Source organism: Neopsephotus bourkii, unplaced genomic scaffold, assembly GCF_033783945.1.
Source record: "Neopsephotus bourkii isolate Nb327-2 ecotype Australia unplaced genomic scaffold, CSIRO-AGI_Nbou_v1 NB_31, whole genome shotgun sequence".
In the NCBI taxonomy this organism is placed as follows: domain Eukaryota; kingdom Metazoa; phylum Chordata; class Aves; order Psittaciformes; family Psittacidae; genus Neopsephotus; species Neopsephotus bourkii.
Window position 1 is genome coordinate 684046 of NW_026900548.1, and position 26770 is coordinate 710815.

At 42.2% G+C, this 26770-nt stretch overlaps 1 protein-coding gene across 7 annotated transcripts in view; it reads left to right on the top strand.

The window, feature by feature from the left end:
* The window catches only part of ERBB4 (erb-b2 receptor tyrosine kinase 4), a 609586-nt gene that overhangs the window by 552890 nt on the left and 29926 nt on the right, over positions 1–26770 (top strand). For all 7 annotated transcript variants that reach the window (XM_061344620.1, XM_061344647.1, XM_061344630.1 and 4 more), the window contains one exon: positions 24723–24878. In XM_061344620.1, coding sequence (XP_061200604.1) covers positions 24723–24878 — 156 coding nt within the window. The remainder of the gene's footprint in view (positions 1–24722; positions 24879–26770) is intronic.

Sequence of the window (26770 nt, forward strand, 5' to 3'; positions counted from 1 at the left end):
TTTGGGGGAATGTGATGATCCCTTGTACTACTGCCACTTGAGCATGCAAGGGAGCACGTGTGGGGTTGCTGTGGGTGGTAGCAGACGTGCAACCACCCTGTTGCATGGTGGTTGCACCATGCACTGCAACCAGAGCATGGATGCACTGCTCCTTGACCTGCCAGCCACAACAGCCAAGGCAGAGGTTTTGGGGGACACAGTCCCCTTCTGCTGCGCTTGTGCTGTCTGAAGAGATCACCCCCCGTGGTTGTCACTGCAGTGCTTGTGCTGGTTTCAAGTCTACATCACCTAAGCTGGCTGGAACAGTTCAGAAACGTGGTGGTTACTGTTTTTCTGACACAAGGGGAATCCAGAAGCATTTGTGTGACACACACGTGTAACAGGTTGCTGAAGGGAGGCTGGAGCTGAGCATGCACAGCCACAGACAGGAAGGAAGCATGTGGAAAGAGCTAGAACTGATACAGAGGGAAACTTGTCCCATTCTTGGTTCAAGTGAGTAGGGGGATGCTTCTTTGTCAGAATGGGAGAATAATAAAGACAACATGTGCTGTGCTTTCAGTTTCCAAAGCTCAGAACAGTTGCTTGGAGCTTATTCCTTCTCCACATCTCATTTCCTTTGGCCTGTAATCAGTTAGTGTTACCTGCTACTGCTTCTCTGTTTTCACTTCATGAATGCTGCAAGTGAAGTACAAAGCCCATTTAAGTTTTGTGCCCTGAAGAACATGTTGTACTGTTCTCTTTTTATTGGATGAAATAAATCTGACAAATAAGAGAGTTAGCAAAGGACCAAGTTCTCTGTTCTGTGCTTGGAAGTCATTTTAGCAGAACAAGCTGAGGACCACTCGCTCTGAAAGGGAGTTTGTCAAGAAAGGCTTTTGTAAGAAAGCTAAAGTTAGTACAACCAGGGCTGTGGCAGGGAAGGAGGAGGACATCCTGGTGTGGGGTATGTGTGGAAATTAAATAACATTGAGGAAGGAAGGGGCTGCAGGAATTGCTTGGCCCCTGGAAGCTTCATTGCTACTGGGTGCTGCCATCCAGTGGGTCAACCTGCCCCCAGCTGGAGCTGCGGTATGTTCCTCGCATCCAGACACGGGCGCTGCAAATGTGGATGTGCATTTTTTGGTGTGTGCTATCTAAATAACAGCTCTGTTGGGTGAAGTACAGAAATAATTTCCCAGGCCAGCTGGTAGGAAATCATGGTTATAAGTCTATCAGGGCAGTACAGTTTAATCGCAGTCTATAATAGAAAGACTGCACTACAGTTTAGTATTTTACACAAAAGCCTGCTATTGAAAAAACGGTACCCCCTACTTCAGTAGATCTTTGCTGCCAACTGCAAGCAGTTTTGGCTCTGTTTAGCTGGCAGAGTTAATTGTTGACAGACTAAGAATGGAATTAAAATGTGTGACAGTGCATTAAAGAAACACACTAAAGGGGATTTAAAAAACAGTCAGAGAGGCAGACAGAGGGGCGGGAGAGAGGAAAGCAAGCAGCCGAGGTGCTGAATGGCTGGTTGGGCTGAGGGGGGCAGTGGCAGGGAAGAGGTGAAGGGATCACACTTTCTTTCCCTTTGGAAAAATGTTTTATAAGCAGCTAGCAAACATTGATGGCATTCTTTTGCCAGCCAGCCTGAAAATAACTTGAGCAAAGGAAGGGGACAGAGCTGCTCGGGTGGGTCTCACGAGCCCTGTGAGAACTGGCAGCTCTTTTTGTTTGCTAATAGCTAAAGTGACTACTTCTGCCACTCATCCCCAGAAAGCTAACAACAAGGCTTGTGAGGACCCCTCCTGCTAAACAGTGCAATTACCATGGTCCCAATCAGAACTGGGGCAAGGGGAGAAGAGGAGGTCCTTTGGGATGAATAAGTAAGTCTTGGCCCATTACTGTTCCTGATGGTTTATTTGGCCTTTATATTCCCCATTTCCATGCTCGTTTTAGAAGGAAATTTATTAAATCTGCCATTGGTGAATAGCAGTTCAAAAGCACCCAAAAAGCCCCATGTGAAATGGCAATGGGCAGGGAAATACTGGTCGGGAGGTACTTGCTGTGGTTGTGTCTTTCATCAGGCAGGTGTCTGGTGCCATGTGCAGGGCATCCCCAGAGCGGTGTAACACCTGTATCCTGCTAGCACGTGGGTAGGTTGCTTATTGTACACATAGTCCCACTCCATATGAATGGCAGGCCTTGGCTGAAAGGGGCAGAGTGGTAATGTTTTAAATGTTGGATAGTCCCTACTCTGGTGTATCTTCACAATAGCTGTGTGTTAGAAAAGGGAAAGAGTTCCTTGTACAGTCTAGCAGACAGCCACGAGGCAAGCCTCAAAATCGGTTGCTCAAAATCGGTCATGAGCTCTAGAGGCTAAAACTAAAGTAAGAAAGAAAAACCTACTTTACAAGAGAAAAATCTAAAAAAAGTTACAATTTTCCAACTTGTTGTACCTTAGTAAGTATACTTACATATAAGGCCATGGAAGCCTCTCTTTGCCTATTTTCTCTATGACTGAAAACGTGTGGGCTGTTTATGTCTTTAAAAACCAGTCCTTTTCTATTGATACCTCAGGCTTCAGGGTTTCTGAAGTAGTTATCTTTTCAGTTTTGTTTTACACCAGCTTTCCCAGTCACTTTTTATTTGTGTACAGCCTCCCTAGTTTTTGTGAAACAGGGTGCCCATGGAAAGAGGTAAGCAGCTGTTTGAAATACAGGCAGGCAGAGGCAGTTCAAGGCCACTTTTGGTGGTCTCATTGGACAAACTCTTGCTTCTTCTGTAGTAAGTCTTTATATTAATTCTGCCAGCCACTTCCCATGAAAAGTAATGTGCAGAAATCAATCTGGGCTGCAGAATTTAGCTCTCTGTCCAGTAGGGGATGGATTTTGTTCCACAATTTCAGTTGGTCTTACATCCACGCTGGAAGTGCAGTCATATGTCTTCTGTTTGATTCCTGGGTGTTGGGTCTGACGAGCCTTTTGATCATAGAATGTAGTTAATTGGGATCAGGAAGGAGAGTAAAGCTTCAGCCAGGTCAGGCCTATCAGAGCTCATATTTCTGTAGAGATCAATTTTTGTTAGAAAACATCCATTTAATGACATGCTTTTTCTAGTCCTTACTAGCAGATCCAACTGTAGTCCTACCAGGCTAAGCTGTTACCCTGCCCAACACCAGTGAGCCTCCATGTAGATTGTAGCCCTTTAGTCGTTGCCAGACATTGCCTTACTGCTCAGACTTGCCTGAGGCCTGAAGTGAAACTCAGGCCAAGAGGTTCTTCTTCAGTCCAGTAGTGACCTCCAGTTGGGCTTCATGTAGAAGCAGAAGTGGCTGAAAGTCTAATTTGGCTCCATCTTGCGAAGCCAAAGGAAGCGGTGTGGTACACTGCAGTAACAGGCAGACATGACCAATACCTGGGGCTCTTGTACCTATCCAGTGGAGATTTAAGTTTCATGATACCCATGTTCCTGAAGTGTTTGCCAAAGGGGTAGAGGCCGAGTATAAACAGTCCAAGTGTATTTTGGGTACCCAGCAGAGATGCCAAAAGCAGTGAAGATGCCTGTTTCCCTACACAGCAATTCCCATTAATGGTTTTGGTCACCGGTGATACAGTCAAGTTTGATGGTGATTTTTATAAGATAAAATCTGATGAGGACTTGGCAGTAAGTATCCAGCAGCAGTGCAGAATTGGAGGGTTTATATTTTCAAATATTGATCTGTGAAAGCTGAACCTGCTGGTTATGCAGAATTTGAAGGTCAGTGTGAAGGTACATTATGCTTTTCCTCTAGGTTTTTTCATTTTACTCACTTTAATCCAAAGGCCACGGGCATTGAAGAGTCTTTTCATTGATGCCAGGTCAGGTTCTCAAGAAATCTTCAGTATCACAGTAAACATTTCATATTTGCTTTTTTGTCTGTGTGTGTGTGTGTGTATATATATATATATATGAAAATGATTATTCAGTGACTTATTGGGACTGGTCACTGTTGCTCCAGATACTACTGCTAGAATCAGTTAATCAGCAAAGATATGTGCTAGAAGCTCTTCCCTTTCTGTCATAGAAATCACAGAATCATAGAATAGTTAGGGTTGGAAAGGACCTTAAGATCATCCAGTTCTAACCCCCCTACCATGGGCAGGGACAGCTCACATTAAACCATGTCACCCAAGACTCTGTCCAACCTGGCCTTGAACGCTGCCAAGGATGGAGCATTCCTAACTTCTGTGGACAGCCCATTCCAGTGCCTCACCACCCTTACAGTAAAGAACTTTCTCCTTGTATCTAATCTAAACTTCCCTGTTTCAGTTTGAATCCATCACCCTTTGTCCTGTCACTACAGTCCCTGAAGAAAAGTCCCTCTCAAGCATCCCCCTTCAGACACTGGAAGCTGCTCTGAGGTCTCTGCTCACAGTTCTCTTCTCCAGGCTGAAGAGCCCCAAATTTCTCAGCCTGTCTTCATATGGGAGGTGCTTCAGCCCCCGATCATCCTCGTGGCCTCCTCTGGACTTGCTCCAACAGCTCCATGTCCTTCTTATGCTGAGAACACCAGCACTGCACACAATCTGAAAAAGATTCTGTGACATCTAATAACATGCCTGTTAGATCATTCAATAGTTGAACTGAATATAATGTAATAAGGATATGACCAAATATAATATCCTGGTACAAGCAGTTGTTAGTTGTAGGAAGTAATAACTTGGTGGCTAGTAGAAGAAAATTTAATTTCTTTTAATAGAAGAATCTGTTTCTCTGGTCCTGGTTTTGCTTTAATTTGTGGTTTGATTTTACTTGACTGTATTATTAGCGTGAATGCCAAGTGTTCTTGTCCTCTTTGTTTCTGTTGGATGCATTTAGAATAATCTTGAGTAAGCAGGAAACTTTGAACATTAACAAGATCCCTGGAGTTTCTTCTCTGTTTGTCTAATCACATTGATTTCCCACTATTGGAAGACTTAATGTTTGGAAGCAAATGAATTGAAGTCAGGGGTAACTCCCAGCCAGAAAGCTTCTGGGCTGGATTAGGAATGGACAAAAAAATCCTTTCTTTTTGTATCTTTATCTTGTGGCTTTGCATGTTAATTATGGTCGTTTATGTTGCCTCTTCCAGTGTTCAAAAAGAGAACAGTATTCAATGGAATCTCAACCTGGAGGAACTGTTAGACTTCTGTGCAATACTGTGCACATTAGCATCTTTTAGCTAATGCTCACTACTTTGAAATGTGAAATATCACAGTGTTTATGTCACTGATTCTCTTTTCACAATTGGATATATATGTGTAGGGCAGTCATCCACATCACCTTAAGCTTCCTGAATTTCCTAGTTTACAACAAACTTGCTATCTCTGAGGTGCTATATATGCATGTGCTGAACTTCATTCCATTTAAGCAATGTCGACATGCAGTTTTTACATTGTGGCATGTGTGCTTCTGTTTGAGATCAGAAGCCCTTGGGTCAGTTAAAATGTTCCTAATTTGTTCATACGTTTGAAAATCCCATCCAGCTTTAGATCTCTGTTACTCTAGATGTGGTCTTCAAGCAGTGGGTTTATTGGTTTGGCTTCTGTTGTGAAAGCAGCTGAAGATACTTGTCCGAACTAGAAATGAGTTCAGGTTCAGATCCCCAACAAAGCTTCCCCCAAGTTGAAGAGCTGTTTGGAGTTAGAATCTCAAATCATGCTCATTATAGAAGTAGGTCTTTACAGCATTTGGAGCTGACATTTCCCTGAACTCTTGTCAGATTGAGATATGGGGTTAAGGTTTGAACTCATTGTTAGGACAGTTTTAAAGGCTTCATTCTTCTGCAGGCAGATGTGATGCAGTTAATTTCACTGGGTTTAGAGCAGCATAAGAAGCGCTTGGCAGAATGAAAAATTAAGTTCCTACCAAATTAGAGCTGATCTTTACCAGAATCTTACTTCAGAATCTGACTTGTCTGGTTTGTACTTTATAGCTTTGTGTTAAGATATGTATTTACAGTGTCATTGTGCACAAATCTTCCATAGAGATTTTTTTGTTGCTTTCTCATAATGAAACCAGGAGGAATTAATGATGGACTGAGGATGTTTGCTGTTCCTGCACTGATGGACAGATGAGTGGCTAAGAAAACAAAGTTAAACCGGTGATTATTTTGGCTGAACCAACTCCTGTCTTAAAATATAAAAGTATAAAAATTACATTAGGCATACAAAAAATCACAACCCAGAAGAGCAGACACATTGCAGCTGTGGAATTAGGATAGCTTAGATTCTAATGCTTGGCTAATTGCGAGAGAAGATACGAAAATGTCCTTCAAAAGGACCTGACCTGGGAACACTGTGCTTGTAAATTCACTTTCTTCTGTCTCCCTTTCCATTTTAAGCTGGTTTTCTTTTCACCTAGGAGCAATCTCTTCTGGTGGCTTTACTGAACCACATCCCTCTAGTTCTGCTCCAAACAGAACCCCTGCCTTTTATTTGCCAGGTCTTTTGCTCTCACCATTCCCAAAGGGACCAATGCACTGCACAGGATAGCAGGCTGGGAGCTGCCTGCAGTAGAAGACACAGCAGTATGGCGGACCCAGTCTAGGTGCCCAGGGTGGGAGAGTCAGTGAACATGGGGGAAAGGGGCTAAGAGTGCCCTGCTCATGTAATCTTCACTGTGAAGTCTACATTTGTGTTGGAGAAATCCCATCCATTTTGGCAGCTCAGGCTGTTTGTATTCAAGTGGTTGTCCCTTCTGTTTCTGGTAAGTATTCTTGTCCCCACCTCCCAAGAACAGTCTCTCATACTCTTGCCTTGGAACCACAGGGGTGTGCTAAAGCTGATCATCAGTAACTACCAGCTTACCCAGTCAGCCTGAAATTGAGATGTGTTCTGCTGTTTTCATGAGCCTAGCAAAAAGATTACGTAAGTTTTTGCTTAATGAATGCTGGTTGATTTAGGAATATATGGAAAAGTCACTTCGGCACATCCTTTAGCATCCTTTAGCTTCACACAGACATCCATTTGGCATTCAGGCAGTTCTTCTTTCTCCAACTTCTTTTTTGACCCTGCAGGTGATTCCTGAGCTTCCTGGCTGGACTCCTGGGGTGGCCTCTCTAGCTTCAGCCACCTAATCCATTCAGCAGACTGAATCTTTTCTCACTCTCATACTGAATGAAAGCTGGTTCTGTGCTGTTTCATATAGCTCCTGGAATAATACGATTCATTCTCCTTTGCCACTGTTAATTCTTTCATCAGAAAAGTAACTTCCTACTTAAAATACACACAGTGTGATGCTCCCAAAACATTCGGTGTTTGCTGAAGTCAGTAACTTATTGTGATTTCACTGTTGTTTGTTCAACACATACCAAGACTCTGCTGTATGGGACACACACAAATACTGGTCTGGGATTGTATTTTGGCTGGTGGAGGCAGGTGGCATAGGCTGTGGGGATAGGAGGTTTATATTATAAACTGACAGTATGAATACTGCAGTAGAAATTCTAATAGATGTCAAGATAAACTAAACTTTTAGACCTTTCAGGAAAAAGTTTGGGAGTCAGATGTTTGGGGATGTTTCTCTAGCTAAGTCTTCTTAACACATACACCCTCTTGCCAATGGTTGTGAAGTAAAGCATCATTCCTCAGGACATTCTGTAGACTCCAGCTCCAATCAGGGTCTGTGAGGTTTTCTGCTTTCATTTAAAGCAAAAGAATGGTTGAGCCTGCACACAGGGTTGAAGCATAGCCTTATAAAAACAGACCCTTGAAGGGTTTTTCACTTCAGCATTTAGTATGTAAATAAGTATATCTTTTATTTACCTTGATTTTTCAGTGTTTGAAGTTGTCAGTATTGTGTCTGTTACGTTGGCTGTAACTCCACTGCATAGCAAGGCATGAAATCTGTCCATAGTATATGTGTATTGGTGAACATTCTGCAGTACTGAGGGACTTACTTCTGTTCTGGCTTCTGGGGAATTACAGTATTGCTACACCTACAGAAGGATCAGAAAGATATCCCTGAAAATAAGAAAAATATATCCTGCCCAAGCTTGCCATCCTGGATGTGCCAGTGGGTCCAGTTTGGCATACAAAGATGCTCCAGTACAGTCTCTCTCCTGAGCAACAGCTCACAGTTCAGATGAAGCAGATGAGAAGTATCAGCTCCTTGAGGTTTGCCATCCATAAAATGAGGCCCAAAGTGTATTTATATAGTTCAGGCTTTTCCCCCTCAGGACAGGGCTGGATGGTTCTTTTAAATTTCCTTTAAAAAATGGAAGGGAAGCTATTTTCCTTTAAAAGAAAGGAGTGTCTGAGGGCTTGAGTTTTCCTCAGACTTTCTGGCCCTAGCCTGGTTTCCTATGGAAATGAGCCTCATTGCAATCTCTGTGTCTACCTTCACTTTCCCTTGCAATAACTTTTCAAATGTTGGTTGAATTTATTCAGATTTGACAGGGGAGAAAAGGTCTCAAAGATATTATTTTTGTATGAGTTTCATAAAAATAGGCATCGAGATAGATGAGAGTGTGATTAGCAATCCTGCTAAAGGAAAAAAAAAAAAAAGGCACTGTAGGCTCAACCACATTATTAAACAGCTCAGAGTCCATGTGGGAGACTGCCATAGAAAACCTGCCTTCAGGCTGTCTCAGAGAGTCTTGCCTGCTCCTGTTCCCATTTCTTTTGCCACCCAGAATCCCAGTGGTAAGACAGCAAAGTGAAACAAAACCATGTCTTTTTGTCCTGGGTGTGCATGTAGTGGTATTGCCTCTGTGTTAGCGCAGGATACCAGTTCACTTGCAGCATCAGTGTGACACATTAGGATGTTCAGACAGGGCTCAGGGTTGGCAGGTACCTAATTCCCCCAAATTCAGCTAATCTCAAACCCTCTATAGTTCAGAGTGAGGTTTCCGTTAGTTTTGAAGAGGCTTTGAGGTCCTTGTAGAGGAGTGAATTAATCTGTGTTAAGCTTCAAGAAGCCTTTTTTTGTGGTCTGGGGATGTCATCATTGCTTCAAGGTAAGCTCTACAGGTCATACCCCACTGCAGAGTGGAAGATTGGTGCAGGAATATACAGGTCAGTGGGAACCTGTGACATGCAAGTGTGACTGTATGGTGCAGTAGAGAGCCATACAGGAGTTACCAGTCTGGTCCAGATGCAGTGTCCTGACTTGCTGCCATAGAATTTCCAGGGTAAGACCTGGGCTGTCTCCATATGTGCTGTGTGAGGCTAAAAGAGCTACCCTGCATCCAGCCTTGGCCTTTGCAACATGTAGGCAGCTTGGGCTTTCCTAAGATGCATGTCCTCTGTGCTTCCAGCCTCATAGTGAGGGGAAACGGCTTGTGTCTTTCTGTTCCTGGGCACCTACTATCCATAAGACACACCATCATATATGTGACCATAGCAATTATAAGTTTGAGGTCAGGTAGTCTTCCGCCCCTCGTGAGCTAAGCTGGATGATGCTGCGTCACAGAAAATTCCATGAGAAGAACAAAACTCAGTGCTTTTCCTGAAGAAAGGTCCCATAACCAGTGTCTCTGGTTAGTAGCTGCCCTTTACTGTAGTTCAGCAGCTCAAGGCAAAGAGGGTTCATCATCCCATGGGTAGTTCTGTGCTGGTCTGCAGCTCCCCAGAGCAGGGGCTCCAAGCCCTAGTTTAAGTCTAGCAAAGTGTACGTAAATAAGGCTGCATTTTTTTCTCTGGAAGAACTTCATGGAATTTGTGATCAATGAGGCTTCCTGGAACTCTTTAGAAAAGTAGTTTTATGGGTAGTAGAGCTACCAAGAGCTGGTTGCCTATGATTTATGTCTCGCTATTAGGTTCTCTGGAATTTAATATGTTCCTAGTGCTAGTTAAAGTATCCACAATAATCTCTCTTGTATGGAGTCTCTAGTGCCCAGGAAAGACTGTGATTACAATAGCAGGAAAACTGTTAGAGTCTTTCTCGTCTCCTTGCCTACCTGCTTTCAGGAAACTCGTAAGAATGCAAAACTTTTGAGACAAATCAGGCTGGAAGCAGTCAAAAGTCTTAAAAATTATTAGAGAGGGACAAATTAAAAGATAAATATGCACAATCCCAGTATCACCAATAGCCAAGCTAAAAGTACATGAAGTGTCCAAAAAAACACCCTAAAAAGTAAATGTAAATTCAAATGAAAACAGGGAATGGCCGTATCTGAGCTTTTGTGATAGAATTGCAGCCTTTGCATTTCATCCCAACCCATTGGTGTGACTTTTAGCAGATGCAGTGGAGATGCTGAGAAGATGTTAGTACCATTCATTTTATACATGCTTGGCTAGAAATTTATACATGAATCCTAGTATTTCCAGAACCTGGGACTGGAGGTGCACATGACCTGTGCTGTGTGTGCTGCTTGATAGGTACTTGTATGTGATCTCAGTGCCTCTAGAAGTTCCTTGCATTACAGTCCATTACATGGCAACTGTGCAGCATTTATTGACCTGGGTTTTTTTATGCTTTCCTCAGTGACTGCTCGATTCTCCTTGCCATGCTCCTAAAGAACCCTACTTTAAAGACCTTTTTAAAGGTATTTCTGTTTGGGTGTCATGTTGCACCTATGCCTATGTTTTAATCAGTGGATTTCAGTCAAGATACAGAAATATTTTAAGCCTGGTGACACTTAATTTTAATTGAAGAGGAGAAAAAAATGCAGCATGATTGGGTCCTTGGGGAAATAATGAGTTTCTACATCTGAGTCTTTGAAATATCTAAGCAGTTTAAAAGAGGGAAGAAAGTAACTGTGAATGAAGCAACCAAGAGACAGAGGTAAGGCCAAAACATTCCAGCCAAAAGACGTGCAGATTGTTCTCAGAGATTCCTTGTATGTTTGAGTCTGGTCCAAATGAAGCAAAATCAACAGGAGACTTTTCTACTCAGTGAAATTATTTTACTACAGCAGACCCTTTCGCTTATGAATCTTTTCAATATTAAGAAAAAGAAGGTTCATGTGTCTATATGGTGATTTAGCAAAACCAGTTGTGGCTACATGGCAAATCAACAGTGCTGGAGCAGTAGTCTAAGCATGGAAATGCTGCTGCAGAACCACAGAAGGAATGGGAACAACTTCTTAGGCAGGGTGATAGTAGCCAGTCCCCAGAATGTCTTGGTCGCAGGTTGGAGGAAGAAGTTGATTCCTCTTAAATTGCGTTTGGCTAATCCAGGCAATGCCCTGCTCGTATTCCATAGCCAGGGCTAGCAGTTTGTCATTGTAAATCATAGAGAAATTCGTGGCTGTAGTTTAGAGTGTGAGACAAAAAGGCATTGGGTTCCTTCCTGGGGAGAAAGGTCAAATGGGAGTCTTCTCAAAGAGACTTGGGATTTTAGAGAAGCCCAAGGTGTTAGGTTTCCTTTGCTCCCCTGGTGAATTACTTTGTCAGTGGTTAAAAACCTCTCCAGCATGCTTTGCGTGCTTGAGCTGGGTGCTGTGCAGTGGTAGCAGCACTGACCAAAGGCTTGAACCTGCCTCGCTTGTAATTAAGGGAAAAACTCCCTTTATGTTCAGTGAATCAGGAATTGAGTTTTAAGACACTTGAAATGTTGGTATCAGTGCAAATAAACCTGCCCTGTTTTTTCTTTGCTCTCCTCAGGTCACCTGTTTCAGCTCAGCAGCTTGCAACACTCCCAGTGTATTCACCCACCCACATGCTCAAATCTTGAGATGTCACAGTCATGAGTCTTCTTTCTTTCTCAGTAAATCATGGCATCCGTGGCTCCAGAGACAATTTAACAAAAACAGAGCTATAACTGAAGTATTTGCTGGAGCTGGAAAGTGTACAGAGATCAATTAAAACAGTTCTAACTTGCTCAGATTTGGGAACTGAAACCTCCAACGCTTGGGTTCACCTTTGGAATTAACTTGGCTTTTGAAATCTTGAGCCAAATCACATCCAGGTGTTTCTGGGATCTAGGCAAAAAGAAGAATTGGCTTTGGTTTGAGGACATAATGAAGGCTTCCTTTTAAGCACTTACAACTTCAGAAGTAGTTTCTTCTTTGTGTAGGATTGTGATCCCTTGGTAAAACTGCAGAAGCACTTTGCAAGACAAACGGACCAATATGTAGCACAAAATATTGCTACAGTCAGTGCTCCATAATTATCTGAGTCCATATACTTCAAGGGTAGAATTATGCTGTATTTTGTGTGAGTAACCTGTAATAAAGTAATGTGAGGACTTGTCAAAACTTGGCCTTGGATGCATTATCCCCACCTAAAATCATCAAATCACGGAATGGTTTGGGTTGACAGAAACTTTATATCTTACCTAGTTCCAATGCCCCTGCCATGGGCAGGGACACCTTCCAACAGACCAGTTTGCTCCAAGCCCCGTCCAGCCTAGCCTTGAACACTGCCAAGAATGGGAATTCTCAGTTCTATCTTGTTATCTTGGTTATTATACGTCCTCTTCATCTTCTACATCTCCATAGCATTGGTGTTACTATCTAGATGGAGCTGAGCTGAAAGTCCAGAGGAACAGGAAAGGGGACAGATCATGCACTCCAGTGCAGTGGGCAGTGCTCAGCTGTCCCTTCCCTTTCCAGCGCAAAGTGATTAGCTGTTGTTTCCATACACTCAAGGAGCATGTGGATCTTTCATATATATTCTTGGATAAGTTATCTGTGTTATAAACATGCTCCCCAGCATCATGAAGCAAAAAAAGTGACCGGCTGTATTTAATGATGAGCCACACACACAAAGGCTATTCAAACTGAATACAACTAACTAGTAGGGCACAGTGGCAGTTTGACTCACACCCTGTGGGCTCTCACTGTCAACACAGCAATGCTCTGAACTGTTAATGTGACGTTTTAGCTGTGGGGGAAGTATGTGTCTCTTGAAACCACATTTCTGCCTTCCACCCACCCTCCTCTGGCATTTATCTGGATTTAGTGAATAAGGGTAATGGATTATTTAGCGGGTTTCTCCAGCCACTATCAGCTAGCACACTCTGTTTATGTGACTGGCCTCTCCTGCTCTGTCAACTGCCCTAAGCTTCTCAATTAGAAAAGGAGGGGTGGGGAATAAGTATGAAATAGGTAGCTATGGGTAGCTGTGATGTGGGTTTGTAAGAAGTGCTCAGAAACCTAGTGGCAGCAGAGTTTGGAATTTCAAAGCTTTATTCAAGAACTCTCTTGAATCAGAGTATCAAAAGCATTTAGAACAAATTCAGAACATTTTGTTTTGTAGAATAATATTGCAGTCCTAAGCAGAAGCTGTCACACAAACCAACTGCTTGATCTGCTCACATGAGAGGAAAATAGGAGCAGGAGAGTATAAATATGCCCTTGTTCCACTTTTCTCCTGCAGAGGCCACTGGCAGTGGAATAGCTTGTGAAGGCAGTGGTTTCTAGGAGCAATGCTTCCATTGTCCCGTTGTCTTCCTATTTACACTGAAAGGATTTTATCTGAAGTGGTCAGACTGAGGCCTAAAGCTGTTGTGTTTGAAGGGCATCTTTCAAGTAAAGGTGCCTATACCTCAGAAATTCAACCCCAGTCATGCTGTCTGCTGAGAAAACAAAACTATCCATGTGTAATTTAATGTGAACACACATAATGCTGAAAGCTTTAAATTGGACCAGAAGTGCCCTATGGAACATGTGTCTTGAGGTCAAAAACTTTGTGTCTCAAGCATTTCAGGGGGATCAGTGGAACTTTGTGCTTCTTTGGCTTTTGCAAAGCAGAGGGCTGCTGCGTGCTCTTCTTGTAGGACTTTCACCTGAATACACAAGGTAGTATTCAGCCACAACCATGTCCCCTTCATGCTTGGTGGCACTGCCCACCAAGAGAAAGAGAGAATAAAAAAACTCATCTGTCCAAAACTACTGTCTTATCTAAAACAGCCAAGTACACAAAATACAGGTTTTATTATCATAATATGCAACATAAGATGAACACTGGGAAAACCTTGCATCCAGTGCATGACATGTCACTGCACTTCCAGTGGAAAACTGTTATCTGCTACGGGGTCAGTACTTACTTCCCAAGAAAAGTGTCTAGAAAGGGTGCGTTTGTAGCTAAGGTAAGTGTTGCATTGCACTAGGGATTCCTGAGACCTCAGAGCAGCTCCTGCCTCTGTCACAGCACAGTGATCTTGGGCAGGTCATTTTACCTTTCTCCTTCTAAAGCACAGCTTGCTTTATTACGTATTTTATTTATTATGATATTGCTATGTTTATTAATATATATTGGGGTTTTTGTTAGAATAATATCTCCTTGAAGGCAGGGAAAGGCACTTTCTATGGGTATGTGCTGTTCTTTACTCAGAAAGCGCGCTCACCTGGGCTGGCAGCTCTAGGTGTATTAAAAGCTGCTCTGTATTCTGTGTACTGCATGTTAACACTACTAGGCTGTGGAAGGATAGTAGGAATAAGGGTCCTGACTGACAGAAACCAGCAAGAAAAATGCTTTTCTCCAGTGCCTGCCCAGCTGCTTTTAAACCCAGGCAAATTCCATCTTTCACAGAAATTAAGCTTTTATCAGGTTGCAAGGTTCAGTCTTCAGTTTGTTGTTGAAGAAGCCAGATAAGTGAACTTGTCAGTTACTGCTAAATCCTAAGAGTGACCTCCATGAGTTACTAAGTGCACTGATCCCTCTGTGTTAGGTGTTTGCTGCATCCCATCTTCATGGTGCTGATCTTGCTTTGTCATAAGACCATTTTCTAGAAAGCCAGCTCAGTAACCCTGAAGCCTATAAATGCTTACCTCAAGTCATCCCATTTAAACAACTTGAAACAAATAGCACAGAATTTATTAAGGGTGCATGAAGTTGAGAATATTGCAGTTCAGCCAGATGCAGGGCATAGCTGTGAAAGGTCACAGTTCTTGTGGTGTTGTTTGAAGTGCTGGAGAATGTCTGATGTGTTTGCACTGGGGCTGCATTTGTTCTGAACCTGAGGCAAGGCTGAGCTTGTATCTGTTAATCTGGAGGTTCCTTATTAATAGGCTGCACACTTCATTGATTTTTAATTAATTTCTGAGGAGACACAGAGGATAAGTGCTGCAGCCCACAACACCTCTGTACTTACTGCAGTCCACATCTTTATTGATCGCCTGCCTAAGGAGCAGAAGTAATCCATTTTAAATACACTTTCTTGGAGAGAGGGAATGCACTGCACAATATACTCACCCAATTGTAATTGTATTGGCAAGAGGTCAGGGGCTGGGGTGGAGGAAAGGCAGCCTCTTGTTTAGTATGCTGCTGGCCCTCCCAAGCACAGGCTTCTCTAAATGCTTTGTTTCACAAAAGCCAAGTTATCTCCTTCATGAGCAGTTTATAACTACAGAACAGTAAGAAAGCACTGGTCACAGCTTCACTGTTGCACTGGGAGCTCCTTTATAGGACACATTTAGCCTGTCAGCCTCTTCAGAGGAAGGAGATAGAGCAATCTAAGAGAAAAGAACAGCATTCAGAAAGCACTTTCAAATTGTTAATGCGCCAATACCTCTCTCTTTGGTTGCCACTTTGAAAAGCATCAAACACTTTCCAGGAGTATGTGATCCACTGGGAGCTGAAACCTGAAGTCTCTGAGCACTCCCCAAATCAGAGGGATTTCCAATTCCTCCTGCTGGCACAGGTTACTAGGATTTGCTTTTGAAACAGTAATTCACAGTCTTTGTCATAAGGGCTATGTTCCTGCCAGCCTCTTAACTGTAGTTACTTTGCAATGAGTGTTTATTGCCCAGCAAGGAGAGTTTTGCAGTAATAAGTTTGTTCTTTAGACAGTTGGTTCTTATTTAAAGGCTTCTTTTACAGAAAAAGGTGTTGACAACACATAGCTGCAGTTGCAGCCAAAATGGTGCCGAGTACTTCTGTGCTTCCTGTACAAATTTGAGTTGTGTCAGCGTTAGTGGCTATAGCAAGCGTTAAATTCTGGCTCACAGAGCCCAAGCCCTGTGGTATATCTTGGGAACGTGTCCCTGCAGTGGAACAGAAATCAGAGTCTGAACAGTCTTTTTCCAATACAGGCACCATCAGTACATTTCTGCTTTGCTTTTTTCTCTTCCTATGTGGGGCAATGCACCCAAAGGCACTCTTGAAAACACCTGATTTGCACACTGACATTCAGAAACCCTTGTGAGAAGCAGATACTGCAGAACTAGCAGGGGGACATCAGATGCTAAGTACTTTATGAGAGTGTTGGTGATGACTGTTTAACCACAAGTCCTTGACTTTACTAAAGTTTATCCTATTACAGCTCTTGGTCCTGTGCAGTAATCAGAGGGTCAGAAAGTCTCTTGGTGTGTTTCTGCTGGAATGTATATTTGTGCATAGCATCTGTGTTGGCCTAGTGAGGGTATGAGAGGAGCTGCAAAGCTCTGTCTACTCAGGTTACAGTATCCTTACTGGTGATATGTTTATTATGTCTCTCACCTCTTTGGGCAGAGTACTGTAAGCTGAGTTGTGATTTTCTTCAGAGATTATAGGAGAAAGCCCTTATCCTTTTGAGCACTTTGGGAGTAGGTACTGCAGGAGATTAATGTAGCCTATGTCCACACAGCCCGGGAAGCTGGTGATACCTGGGAATAAAGGGTTAACATTGTGCCTGCTTACTTAAGCAGTCATTGTGCCTGGTGAAGCAGAACCATAGGAGTCAAAGTTGCTAGAATGGTGAAACAGAATTGTAGGAGTTACAGCTGCTAGGCAGAACTGTAGGAGATAGCATTCATAACTTAACATTTAAGACATTCTTGTTTAAATAGTGTCCATAGAAAGAAAAGGAACAAAAGATAACCAGAGTAACAAAATTTGCAAACTTGACAAGTTTCTGCTTTAAGATACATAAAACCGGCTTGTATCGAACCTGAGGTTTGGATAGGAGCCAAAACCCTATTGAGTCTGCCTGAAAACAAGAGGTTACCCGTGGTGATGAAGAGGAACTACAGGCCTTCATCCTCACGACCCCTTAACGACCACCACCAGGAGGCACTGCGCAAGTGCATCAATGGGACAAATGCCAGAAAACTAATTATAATACTAGATGGGATTAGGTTTTGCATATTTATTAGGCATGAAGTAATCTCATGTTTATGTAATCATTATATGTAATATAAGCAAACTGAGTGGCAAAGAAAAGGTGCGCATGCTTTTGGAGGAGTGATCCCCCATGCGCCTCAGCGCTGAATGAAAGCATACCTACTTTTCAACTTTAACGAGTTGTGGAGTCTGTCCACGTATCACTGGGACACTTGGCCTAACTGAAGTGGTAACAAAAACAGTATAAGCCAGTTTGTTCATTAAAGGCACTAAATATGGCATAGGAGAGCACCTGCATCCAGCTGTCTTAAGGAAGCACTGTGACAGTAGTCTTGAGTTAATTGCAAAATGGAGATCCCTCAGGAATGTCATGTTTAGGAATAAACAGAATTTTTCTCCTGTCCTAAACAGCCCATGTAGCAGCTGCACAGATGTGACTGCATGTGGGACCAGAACTAGGAGGCACATACAGTATGGGCAGTGTTAAAATACCTGGTTTGGATCTCATTGCTTACGCTACTTAGTATGTGTGTAACATCTGTCATCAGAAGAACATGCAGTGCTTCACAAACTCTTTATGTTCAGCACAATTAACGCATAATTTGAGGGAGCCAGGTAGACAAGTCATACTCTTCCCAGCATTTCGGACAAAGGACATGTTTGATGATGGAACAAACTCCCCTTTTGGTGATGCCTGAGGAACTTCAACACCCACCCAGGACAGAGAGCTTCATTTTAAGAACACCACAACCTCAGAATCTTGAGCCAGAGAGTTCTGTCCTTTTTAGTGGTTAGAAGATTTTAATTTAGGATTACAGTGAGTCTGGACCCATCAAAATGTCTGCTTAGTCCAGTCAAGTCTTGAAATGTCGTAAGCTTATGAACTTGCTTCTCCTCTCATGTCTTTCTACTCTTTCTCCCTTTATGAATCAATTTGTCACTTTGGATAACCTGCTTTTTCTCATCTAAACTTTACCTCTTCGTAGGCTCTTTCTCTTCCCTTTTGCTTTCTGACTTTGTGTTGACCTGTTACGCCTTAGCATCTTTTTAATTTTATGTCTTGGGCCATAGCTCAGCAATGCTGTAAATCAGGTTTTGGAGTGGGGGAGCACAAGTGAGAACGTGCTTAGTCAAGGGAACAGTAGGTGGGAAGAAATATATTGCTATCACATAAGCTTTCCCCTGTCTACCCTTTACCAAAGAGAGAGGTATTAACTTACCCCATATAAATGGGAAATTAACTCCTAAATGTCTGGGGTTGTACCACAGTCCTGGATGCAGAAATGAGCCTCCCTTGCCAGCTTTACTGGAGCTGGCAGAGCTCTAGACATTTTCAGACAGCCTTGGCAGCTCACGTGGCACATAGCACAAGGTGTGTGTCCCCAGCTCAGTCTGGCAGCTTTGCACTGGTAGCATCCTTCACTTTCCCTCAGCTGTGCAGGTGACCTCCAGTCCCAGCTCCCAGGCAGACCCACATAACAAATCACACCTCTGCAGCTGAGTCAGTGTATTTCAGAGCAGTGTCAGTTTTTCCCTCCCACAGCTATCTCTGGATTAACAGCTACTTAGATGATGCTGGTTGCTCCTGACAACAAAGGGCACTGCATTTTCCTTGAAAGCATATTTAGCCCCAGGTAAAATTACACTTTTTCTATGGGGTAAGTGGGGGAAAAGATGATCATTTGAGGCTTTCTGTAGTGATTCCTGTTATTAAGCTAGCCTCAAGTTATTAGGATGAAAAGAGGGCGGTCTCCAAGGCTGGAGATTAATGTCTGTGAGATTTGAGTTGGACTTGAAATTTTCTTCCTTCTCATACCTGTTTGGTGAGTCTGCTATGTGTGCTGGCTTTGGTGGGTGGAAGTCAGGCTGCTCTTCATTTCTGCATGGGATACTATCAACATTCCCTCTGTTTAGGGAGAGAATGTTTATTATAGAATATAGCAAAAAGTTATACTGAAAAAAAAGAGGATTATCTGCTCTCTGCTGGGGCAGGTGAAGGTTTTTGTGTTTTCCCTTTAACATGGATTGCCTTGACAAAACGATGTCTCGCATCGTGCGAAGACATATGTATATACTTAAGTTAGTGACTCAACACACTGCAGTTCACCTCTGGTGATTATCCCAAAAGGACTTTACATGTAATGACTTGCATACTTGCTTAAATTCTGTCCTGAGTAATAAATACCTTTTTTTCCTGGGAATAAGGCACAGGAACCTAATGGAAAGAGCTTTCGGACAAGGCTCATGCAATTCCAAGAGTTGGGCATTCCTGAATGACAGCTGCCATCTATGAAACAAGCACAGAAGCATCCTCAGTGGGGAGGTGGGCCTCTGAAAAGTCCAGTAAAGTGAATGCAACTCTTTGAGTTGTACAAATCGGGGCTGTGCTCAGAAACTGCCCTCAGGAACTGGGAGACAAATGACAGAAGCAGAAAATATCACTGGTAGTAAAGTAACAAAACAGCAAATTATGACCATTTCTTAAAGGCAGGAGATCTCAGGGGACAAACCTATAACTTTCTAGAAAAGCTTCATTTTGCTTTTCTAAAGAATCTGGTTTTTTATTTCCACCCCCAGCCCACCTTTAGATGTCTGCAGCTCTGAAAGTCCTAATACTTCATGAACCTAATTTGATACTTTCTGCTGCAATTCAGTGCTTGGAAGGATCAGAAAGTTGTCCCATCTCACTGTCTTCTCTCCTCCCATGGATTTTTTGACACCAAATCTCTTTTCTGCTATTTCTCACTTCAGCTTGTTGCCAGCACATGTTATCTCATGATGAGGCATGAGCCTACCTGACTGTGCCTGAGCTGACCATACCAAATCTGTCTGTCCACAGTCCCAGAGACTTCACAAACACTCCGTAATAAAATTTGGAAGGACTTTGTTCTTTTATAGCTCTTAATGACTTAGTCAGTTCAAGGAGGTAATTTTTGTTCTCTGTTATTTTTAAGCCAGCTCTGAGAGTAAACTGATGAGCTGAGAGCAGGATTCACCTCAGCTAAGTGGAACTGCTGATTTTCTTTTCACCCTGGCTATTACATAGAAAACTGTCAAGGCTGAGAAGTGACAGGCAGGAATTTTTTCCTGGTGTTAAGCTCCTTGGGGCCATTTACGTCTTTCCTGTCCACCTCCCCTCTTTGGAAAAAGATATCTTGGCTTTTTCTACCTTCAGCATTGCTATTAGGTTCCTTGGTGCTGTTGCAAGCATTGTGTGAAACGTATAAACGTGGGCAGGTCAGGTTAGTAGTTGCTTAGGCAAGAATAAAAGACCTTTAACACTAGTTGAAGCCTGGCAAGGGCATCTGTGTCTACTTCTGAAAGGAGAACTGGTCACAGTTACATATTACACGAGTAGAAAAGATCCAGGCTACAGGCAGTTTTACTGCTATGTCTGTCTAAGTAAAGCTCTGTATAGCACAGGTACAGTGACCCTGGTACTTGGTGAGGATAAGAGACACGGTTGTGAAAGATAAAATGGTAGTCCTTACTCACTCTGAAGTTTCAAAGACATTTCCTCAACTGCTCTGTGTTCTAGCTGTTTGCAGTGGCTGTTTGACTTCTTAGTGGTAGGCACTGATTCCAAGTGATGTTATGCTAAGGGATCCTAGCAGTAACTGCATTTCTAATGACATTCTCTGTGAGGAGACCTCTGTCGTGACTATGATGAGGAAGTGTCAGTGACAGGTAGGTCATGCCTGATTCTTGTACTCCTGTGAGATTAATCTGGCCTCAGAGATAATGCGACAACTGGTCATTAATGGCTTAATGTTGAACTTTTTCCTCCTGGTAGTTTCAGCATAAAAGTCTCACCCTGTTGTGGATGTTCTAATGCATATACTAAAGTATGGAGTTTCTTACTGCCTGGCCATTTTATACTTTGATGATTATATGGCATCTGCATAGCTCCAACTTGGAGAGCTCCTGAGGGGCACTGCATTTCCCAAGCCTCACAGATCACACCACAAATGACACAGCATAGTGTCTTTTGGATTGGGCTTTCAAGTTTAATTTTTACAAACAGATCTTTTTTCATTGTCACAGTCTAGGGTCACTTGTAGTTTTATCTTGTAACTCTCATGAATTGCCTTGTTGGTATTTGATTGTGGGCCTGTTGGATGCTGGTGGCACCAGCTGTGTAATGCAGAGGGGTAGTTTTTTTTGTTACCGTTCTTCTGTGTCATGTAAAAAGATTGGTGATGAACATAGAGCACTTTACCTGCCATGTTCAAAAATGCCTTCAAATGGTGATTCTTAGCATAGGATATGTTTAGACAGTGCTGCTGCAGTGACTAGTGTAGAATTCTCATTTTTAGACTGTTTCCTTCTGTTTGTATTATCTCATTTATTTACACATATATATGCCTTTTTTCTTATACTTCCACCATCCACCTTTAAAACTTGTTGATATGGTATCAGGAAAATGGAACATGTTTACACTGGCTATTCCAAAGAGGATTTACATTCCTGCAGGTTTTGTAGCTGTAAACCTTGCCCAGGTTGTTTCTAGCTTTGCAGATAATACAGGTGGGAAAAAGCCCCAAGAAACTTGTTTGACAGAGGTGAAGTAAACTGTTCAGATTCTGTGATGCTGTGATTCTGTAAGTACAGCAGTACACAGACAGCTGTTTCTACCCTTTCTGGATGGATAAAGAAAACCAGCTGTGGTATTGGTTAGGAGCAGTATTCAGGTTGGTGATTACTCTTTCTAGTTCATAAGAATATGAGGTTAGAATGAATAAAATTTAGTCATATTAAGATGATATTAAAAACACAAGATGTAAATGAATGGAAATGAATGAGTAGAATAAATAACAAAACATCTTGCAGTGTTAGCCTACATGCTTAAAAAATTCTTGGAAATTAAATACGTACAGAAGATACATAAGACCAAAGAGGCACAACTAAGGGTTGATTATTTAACTCTTTCAGTGAAGGATGTTTCTGGACCCATTGCCATCCATTCCTGCTATCATTAGCTAAAGACAGAAGGCTAAAGCCTTGGTATAGGTCATCTGTTTTGATTTTAATGAGACAGAAGTTCTAGTTCTTCATTTCTTCCCCTAAAATTCTGTAGTATCTTAGTATCATTTTAGAGGTGATAGGTGGAAATTAATCTATTAAAACCAGCGATTTTATTTAGGACTGATGTATTCTGATACTAACAAAATTCCCCCATCAAATCCTCTGGTTTCTTGTGTCCTCATCAGATTCTGCTCACAAAGATTTATTTACAGATTTGGACCTTTCTTTTCTGCTCCCTTATTCTGATGTATTGAGAATTTTGACCAAGGATATTGGAAGTTAAATCTATGATGTTGTTCTGTTCATTCTACAAATTTGGATTATTTCCTAAGGAAGTGTCAGCAGCACCTTGACACCTTTTGTTTGGGGAGGAGCTCTTCTGCAGTGAAATATGCAAGACTGAAGAGAGGTGGTTAATGCAGTGGAAGGTGGAAGAAGAGTTTGTCAGCTGCAGGAGAGAAGTGTTTGAGGGAAGCACAAGGGTGCCTATCTGTTTGCACATGACTACAGGCTTGACTTCAAGGGCAGCACTTTCAGAAAATGCAAAGACCCAGTATCATTTTAAATGTGTGAGAAATGACTGTGTGGTATATTTAAAGGACACCCTGAAGCCACCGTTAAGATTAGAATCACTTGAAGATCAGCAAATCTGGGTGCACGATTGTGGGCCAGAGGCTGCTTCACAAAGGCTGCAAAGCCTTGCATGCCTGCACACACTGTTCAGCCCAATACAGCATGGGCATGGTAATCTCTCAGGCAGCTTTCTGGGGCACGTCCAGACAGGTTGTTTAGCACCTACCTGCAGAAACCTCATTAGACTCGCTGCAAGACCCCTACGTGAAAGGGAGGGACATGAGACTGGGAGATTGCTGTAGTCCACCTATTTCTCAGAGCAGTGTTAACACTGCCTCAAAGACCTTTCTGGTTATGGTTCAGTGTTCGAGATGTGAAACAGGATTTATATGAATTCCGAATGTGTCTGCATTTTACAGGGTGATTGTTGTGGTTGTTTTTTATCCATTCCACGGTGTCATTGCTATGTCAATAGCATTGTGTTGTCTTTTTCTGGTTGGATTTCTTCAGATGGCACTTGTTGTGCTAAGTCATGGTGCCTCTGATTTCATGGTGCATTTGTTGTGTGACTAACAGTTGTTTGAGCTATGAGACTTATTTGTCCTTTTCCTACAGGTTTTAATTTGATGTAAAAAGTAAAATGCTTTCAAAGTCTTAACAGTTCTGATGTTCTACAGCTACAAGTATTGATTTGCAATTGGCAGGAGGGTGTGTTTGCTTCAATTAGCAGTGTTTTTAACAAAGAATTCCATTTGCTTTATGCGAAAGAGTCCCTCTGTCCCCTTTCAAATCACCTTCATGTTGGCTGCAGCAAAGCCTACCACATTAACAGTGAACTAGTGCTTATGCCAAATGTTCTCCCAGAGATGTTCAAACCTTTTGGCAGTTTTTGCACTGATTTTTTTTAACCTAAAAGCCATAACAGTTCAGAGCTCCCCTTGATGCTTTTTGTAAAGATACCCACTTTCTATCAAGAAAGGGCTACATTCCATCCCAGTGACTATGAGTGGTGGCTTACCCATATGCACTGTCCTGGTATGTATGGGCATAGGTATATGTGAGCTTCTTATGCTGTGAAAGGGGATAAAATCCAGCCCATGAGACTGAGTAATCTGGTTATTTAATGACTCCACAAATTATCATCTGTGACTCCACAAATTATCATCTGTGTTATGGGATAATATGATCTCTTCAATATTCAGCAATGACTTTTAAAAAATTACTATCTATAATATACAGAGGTAACATATTAACAGATACCTTAAGGGTAATTATCAAGTGTGTAATTTCATCTGTAGGTTCTTACAATGATGGTTAATTTCATAAATGCCTTTTAATGAAATTGCAGGCTTGTAACCCTGCCTGACTATCCTTCATGTGTCATATAATTAGTAAGCGCAAGCTTTGGTGTTCATCTCAGTGTCACAAGGCATCATGTAAACTTCCATACTGATGGTTAGGCTCTCATCAGATAAGAATAAGGTTAAGCCCAGGCAGTTTGAGTATGTGTTACCTTATCTTTAAAGGCAGCTGAATGGGCTTGTTAACAGAAGTACTTCTAAGAGAATATATATGCTTATGAAAAAAAATGGCCATTGATCCAGTGTCCTCTTATAACACTACATGCAAAACTTTAAAGAAGTGAAAAGGTTAGTGGGTTACAGAACTTGGAATAAAGAAGTGTTTTCCTTCTAATCCACTGAGAGTAGTGAAAATCTGTGTCCAACTTAAAAATATTTGGAGATGGATAAGAAAACTTGTCTTGAATTGTAGACACTTGCCTGGAATGTAGAAGAGCTGGGATTGTTTCTCAGTCTGGCCTAATTTCTGTGGAGCTCTGCCTAAACTGAGTATTTTTTATGTTCTTACGATTTCCTGTCTGGAAAATAAAGGCAGTCGTATTTCTCTTCTTTGTCTCACATTTCCAGGTTTTAAACTTGCTGGTGCAAAGCAGATACCTACATGGGGTTTTGTTGCTTTTTTCTCTTTGGCAATTACCATAGAATCTTACAGAGTCATTCACAGTGGAAGAAACCTGAGTGCGTCTAATCCCATCTGCTCAGAGCAAGTCCTCTGGCCATTATCTTATTGTGAATACTAGTAAGGGAACCAGACATTTTACATGTCACCAGTGAAAAGGAGTTCTAAAAAAATAATGTAAGACTCATTATTTCACTGTTCTTTGTCCTTCAGGGAATGATGTACCTGGAAGAGAGGAGACTTGTCCATCGTGACTTGGCAGCTCGTAATGTCTTGGTGAAATCACCAAACCATGTGAAGATCACTGACTTCGGCTTGGCCAGACTTTTGGAAGGGGATGAAAAGGAGTACAATGCTGATGGAGGGAAGGTGAGTACTGAACATGCCTGGAAGTAAATATATCACACTATGACAAACCTGCTGAAGTTACTCTTTAGGGCAGTGTGTACCTACAGGACTATTATCTGTGTGTAAGAAAGTCTGTCAGTGACTTAGCAAAGCCTGGTCTGCTAGAACAACTGTGTTGTGACAGCACATATAAAAGCTGCTCTTTTTTTTTGCTCAGTCAGCTTCTCCAGGTGCCAAAATAGAATTGTCTGAGCAGTTCTAACACTCAGAATTAGGTTTTATTCATATGCTTCATTTTCAGTCTTGCTTTGAAGACTTCTGAAGTCAGTTCAATGAGTGATGGATGTTCTGGGGCATTCCTGCCAAGCCCCTTTCTCTGGTCACTATGGACCTCAGTAACTTGCAGTCCTGTTTTCCCAGGCAACTAGTTTTCCAGAAAACAAAAACTAAGGCCACATAATGTACCTGTATTTGTAGCATATGAGAGTTTACATATGCTCAGCAAAGAGCAACCTCTTCTATCACATTGGAAAAGCCTATGTATGCTATTTCTTTCATCCGCGTCTCCAATACCAAGCTGAATGCCAGGTCACTAAAAAGCTAGCTTGAGGATAATTTTGAAACTGGGCATTTTCCCATATTGCTTTTGAGCACACTGCACAACATCCATATAGTGCCTCACCTCATTTCTAATGCCTTCAGATTAATGCATTTTAGAATTCCAAAGATTAATGCATTTTAGAATTCCAAAGGCTGTAAGTAAAGGCTGTAAGTACATACTGCTGCTGGCAGCTCCTTTAATGTCTTGAAATTCCCTATTTCAACCTGTCATAAAATCCCAAGGGATTCTGCCTCTCCTGTCATTGCTTTCCTAAATGCTCAGTTTGCTTTATGGCTGCTTGCTGTCTGTGTTTTGTGTGGTGACTTCTACCCTTGGCTAGAACAAAGAGCTGCTGCCAGTGTGTACTTTCCTCCTGGATGGGCTCTGTGTGGCTGCTGCCCTGGATGGGGCACGTTGTTGCATGGATTACATTGGCATTTCAGTCTGTGAGGTGAAGAGTGTGAAAAGAGTCACTGCTGTTTCCCATTTCTTCCCCAGTAAGGTCCTTGCCAACCAGCTGTTAAGTGGTGTCTTGGACTTGGGAGGCCAGTCATTATGCTGGGGGTTCTGGAGCAGGATCTACATGTCAGATGTATCACTTTCCAATTCAGAGAAGCATCTTGCAAAATCCAGCCAATGTTTGCATCTTCAAGTTGTATTGAGAGCACGCTAAGTCAGATTCAGATTGGATAAAAGGAAAAGCTTTTTCATCGTGGGATAATAAAGTGGTTGATCTGGTTGCCCACAGAGGTGGTGTAGTTTCCATCCTTGGAGGTTTTCAAGTGCAGACTGGCTAAAACCCTGAGTAACTCCATCTGATCTTGTAGTTGAGCCTGCTGTAAGCCTGAGGTTGGACCAAAGACCTCCTAAGATCACTTCCAATCTGAGTTATTCCATGATGAACGATGCAGCTTTGTTTTTTCAGCAGTTGTTCACATTTGGAATGACCCAGTTGAATTTAATGGGAATCAAAGCGATATAATTCTGCAGAGTTTAGTGGAGGAGGATGAACTGTCTTTGCAAATGCTAAGCCAAACTTTATTAAAGAGTGCTATTTTTGCCAGAACTGTATAGGTTATGTTCATTAGTCAACTTCATGGAAGGTATTTTCATAAAGGTTTGAATGAAGACACATCCTCTGCTTTTACACCCACCATCTGTTCCGATTATGTGTGCACTTATGTATATCTTTGGTTTATTACGGTACATTTTCCATAGTTCCAAATTAGAGGCAACCTGTGCAAGTCCATGTCAGGTAAAAATCTGTCAAGTTTCTGTCCGTTAGAAATTAATGGACTGCAAGACTGTTCCT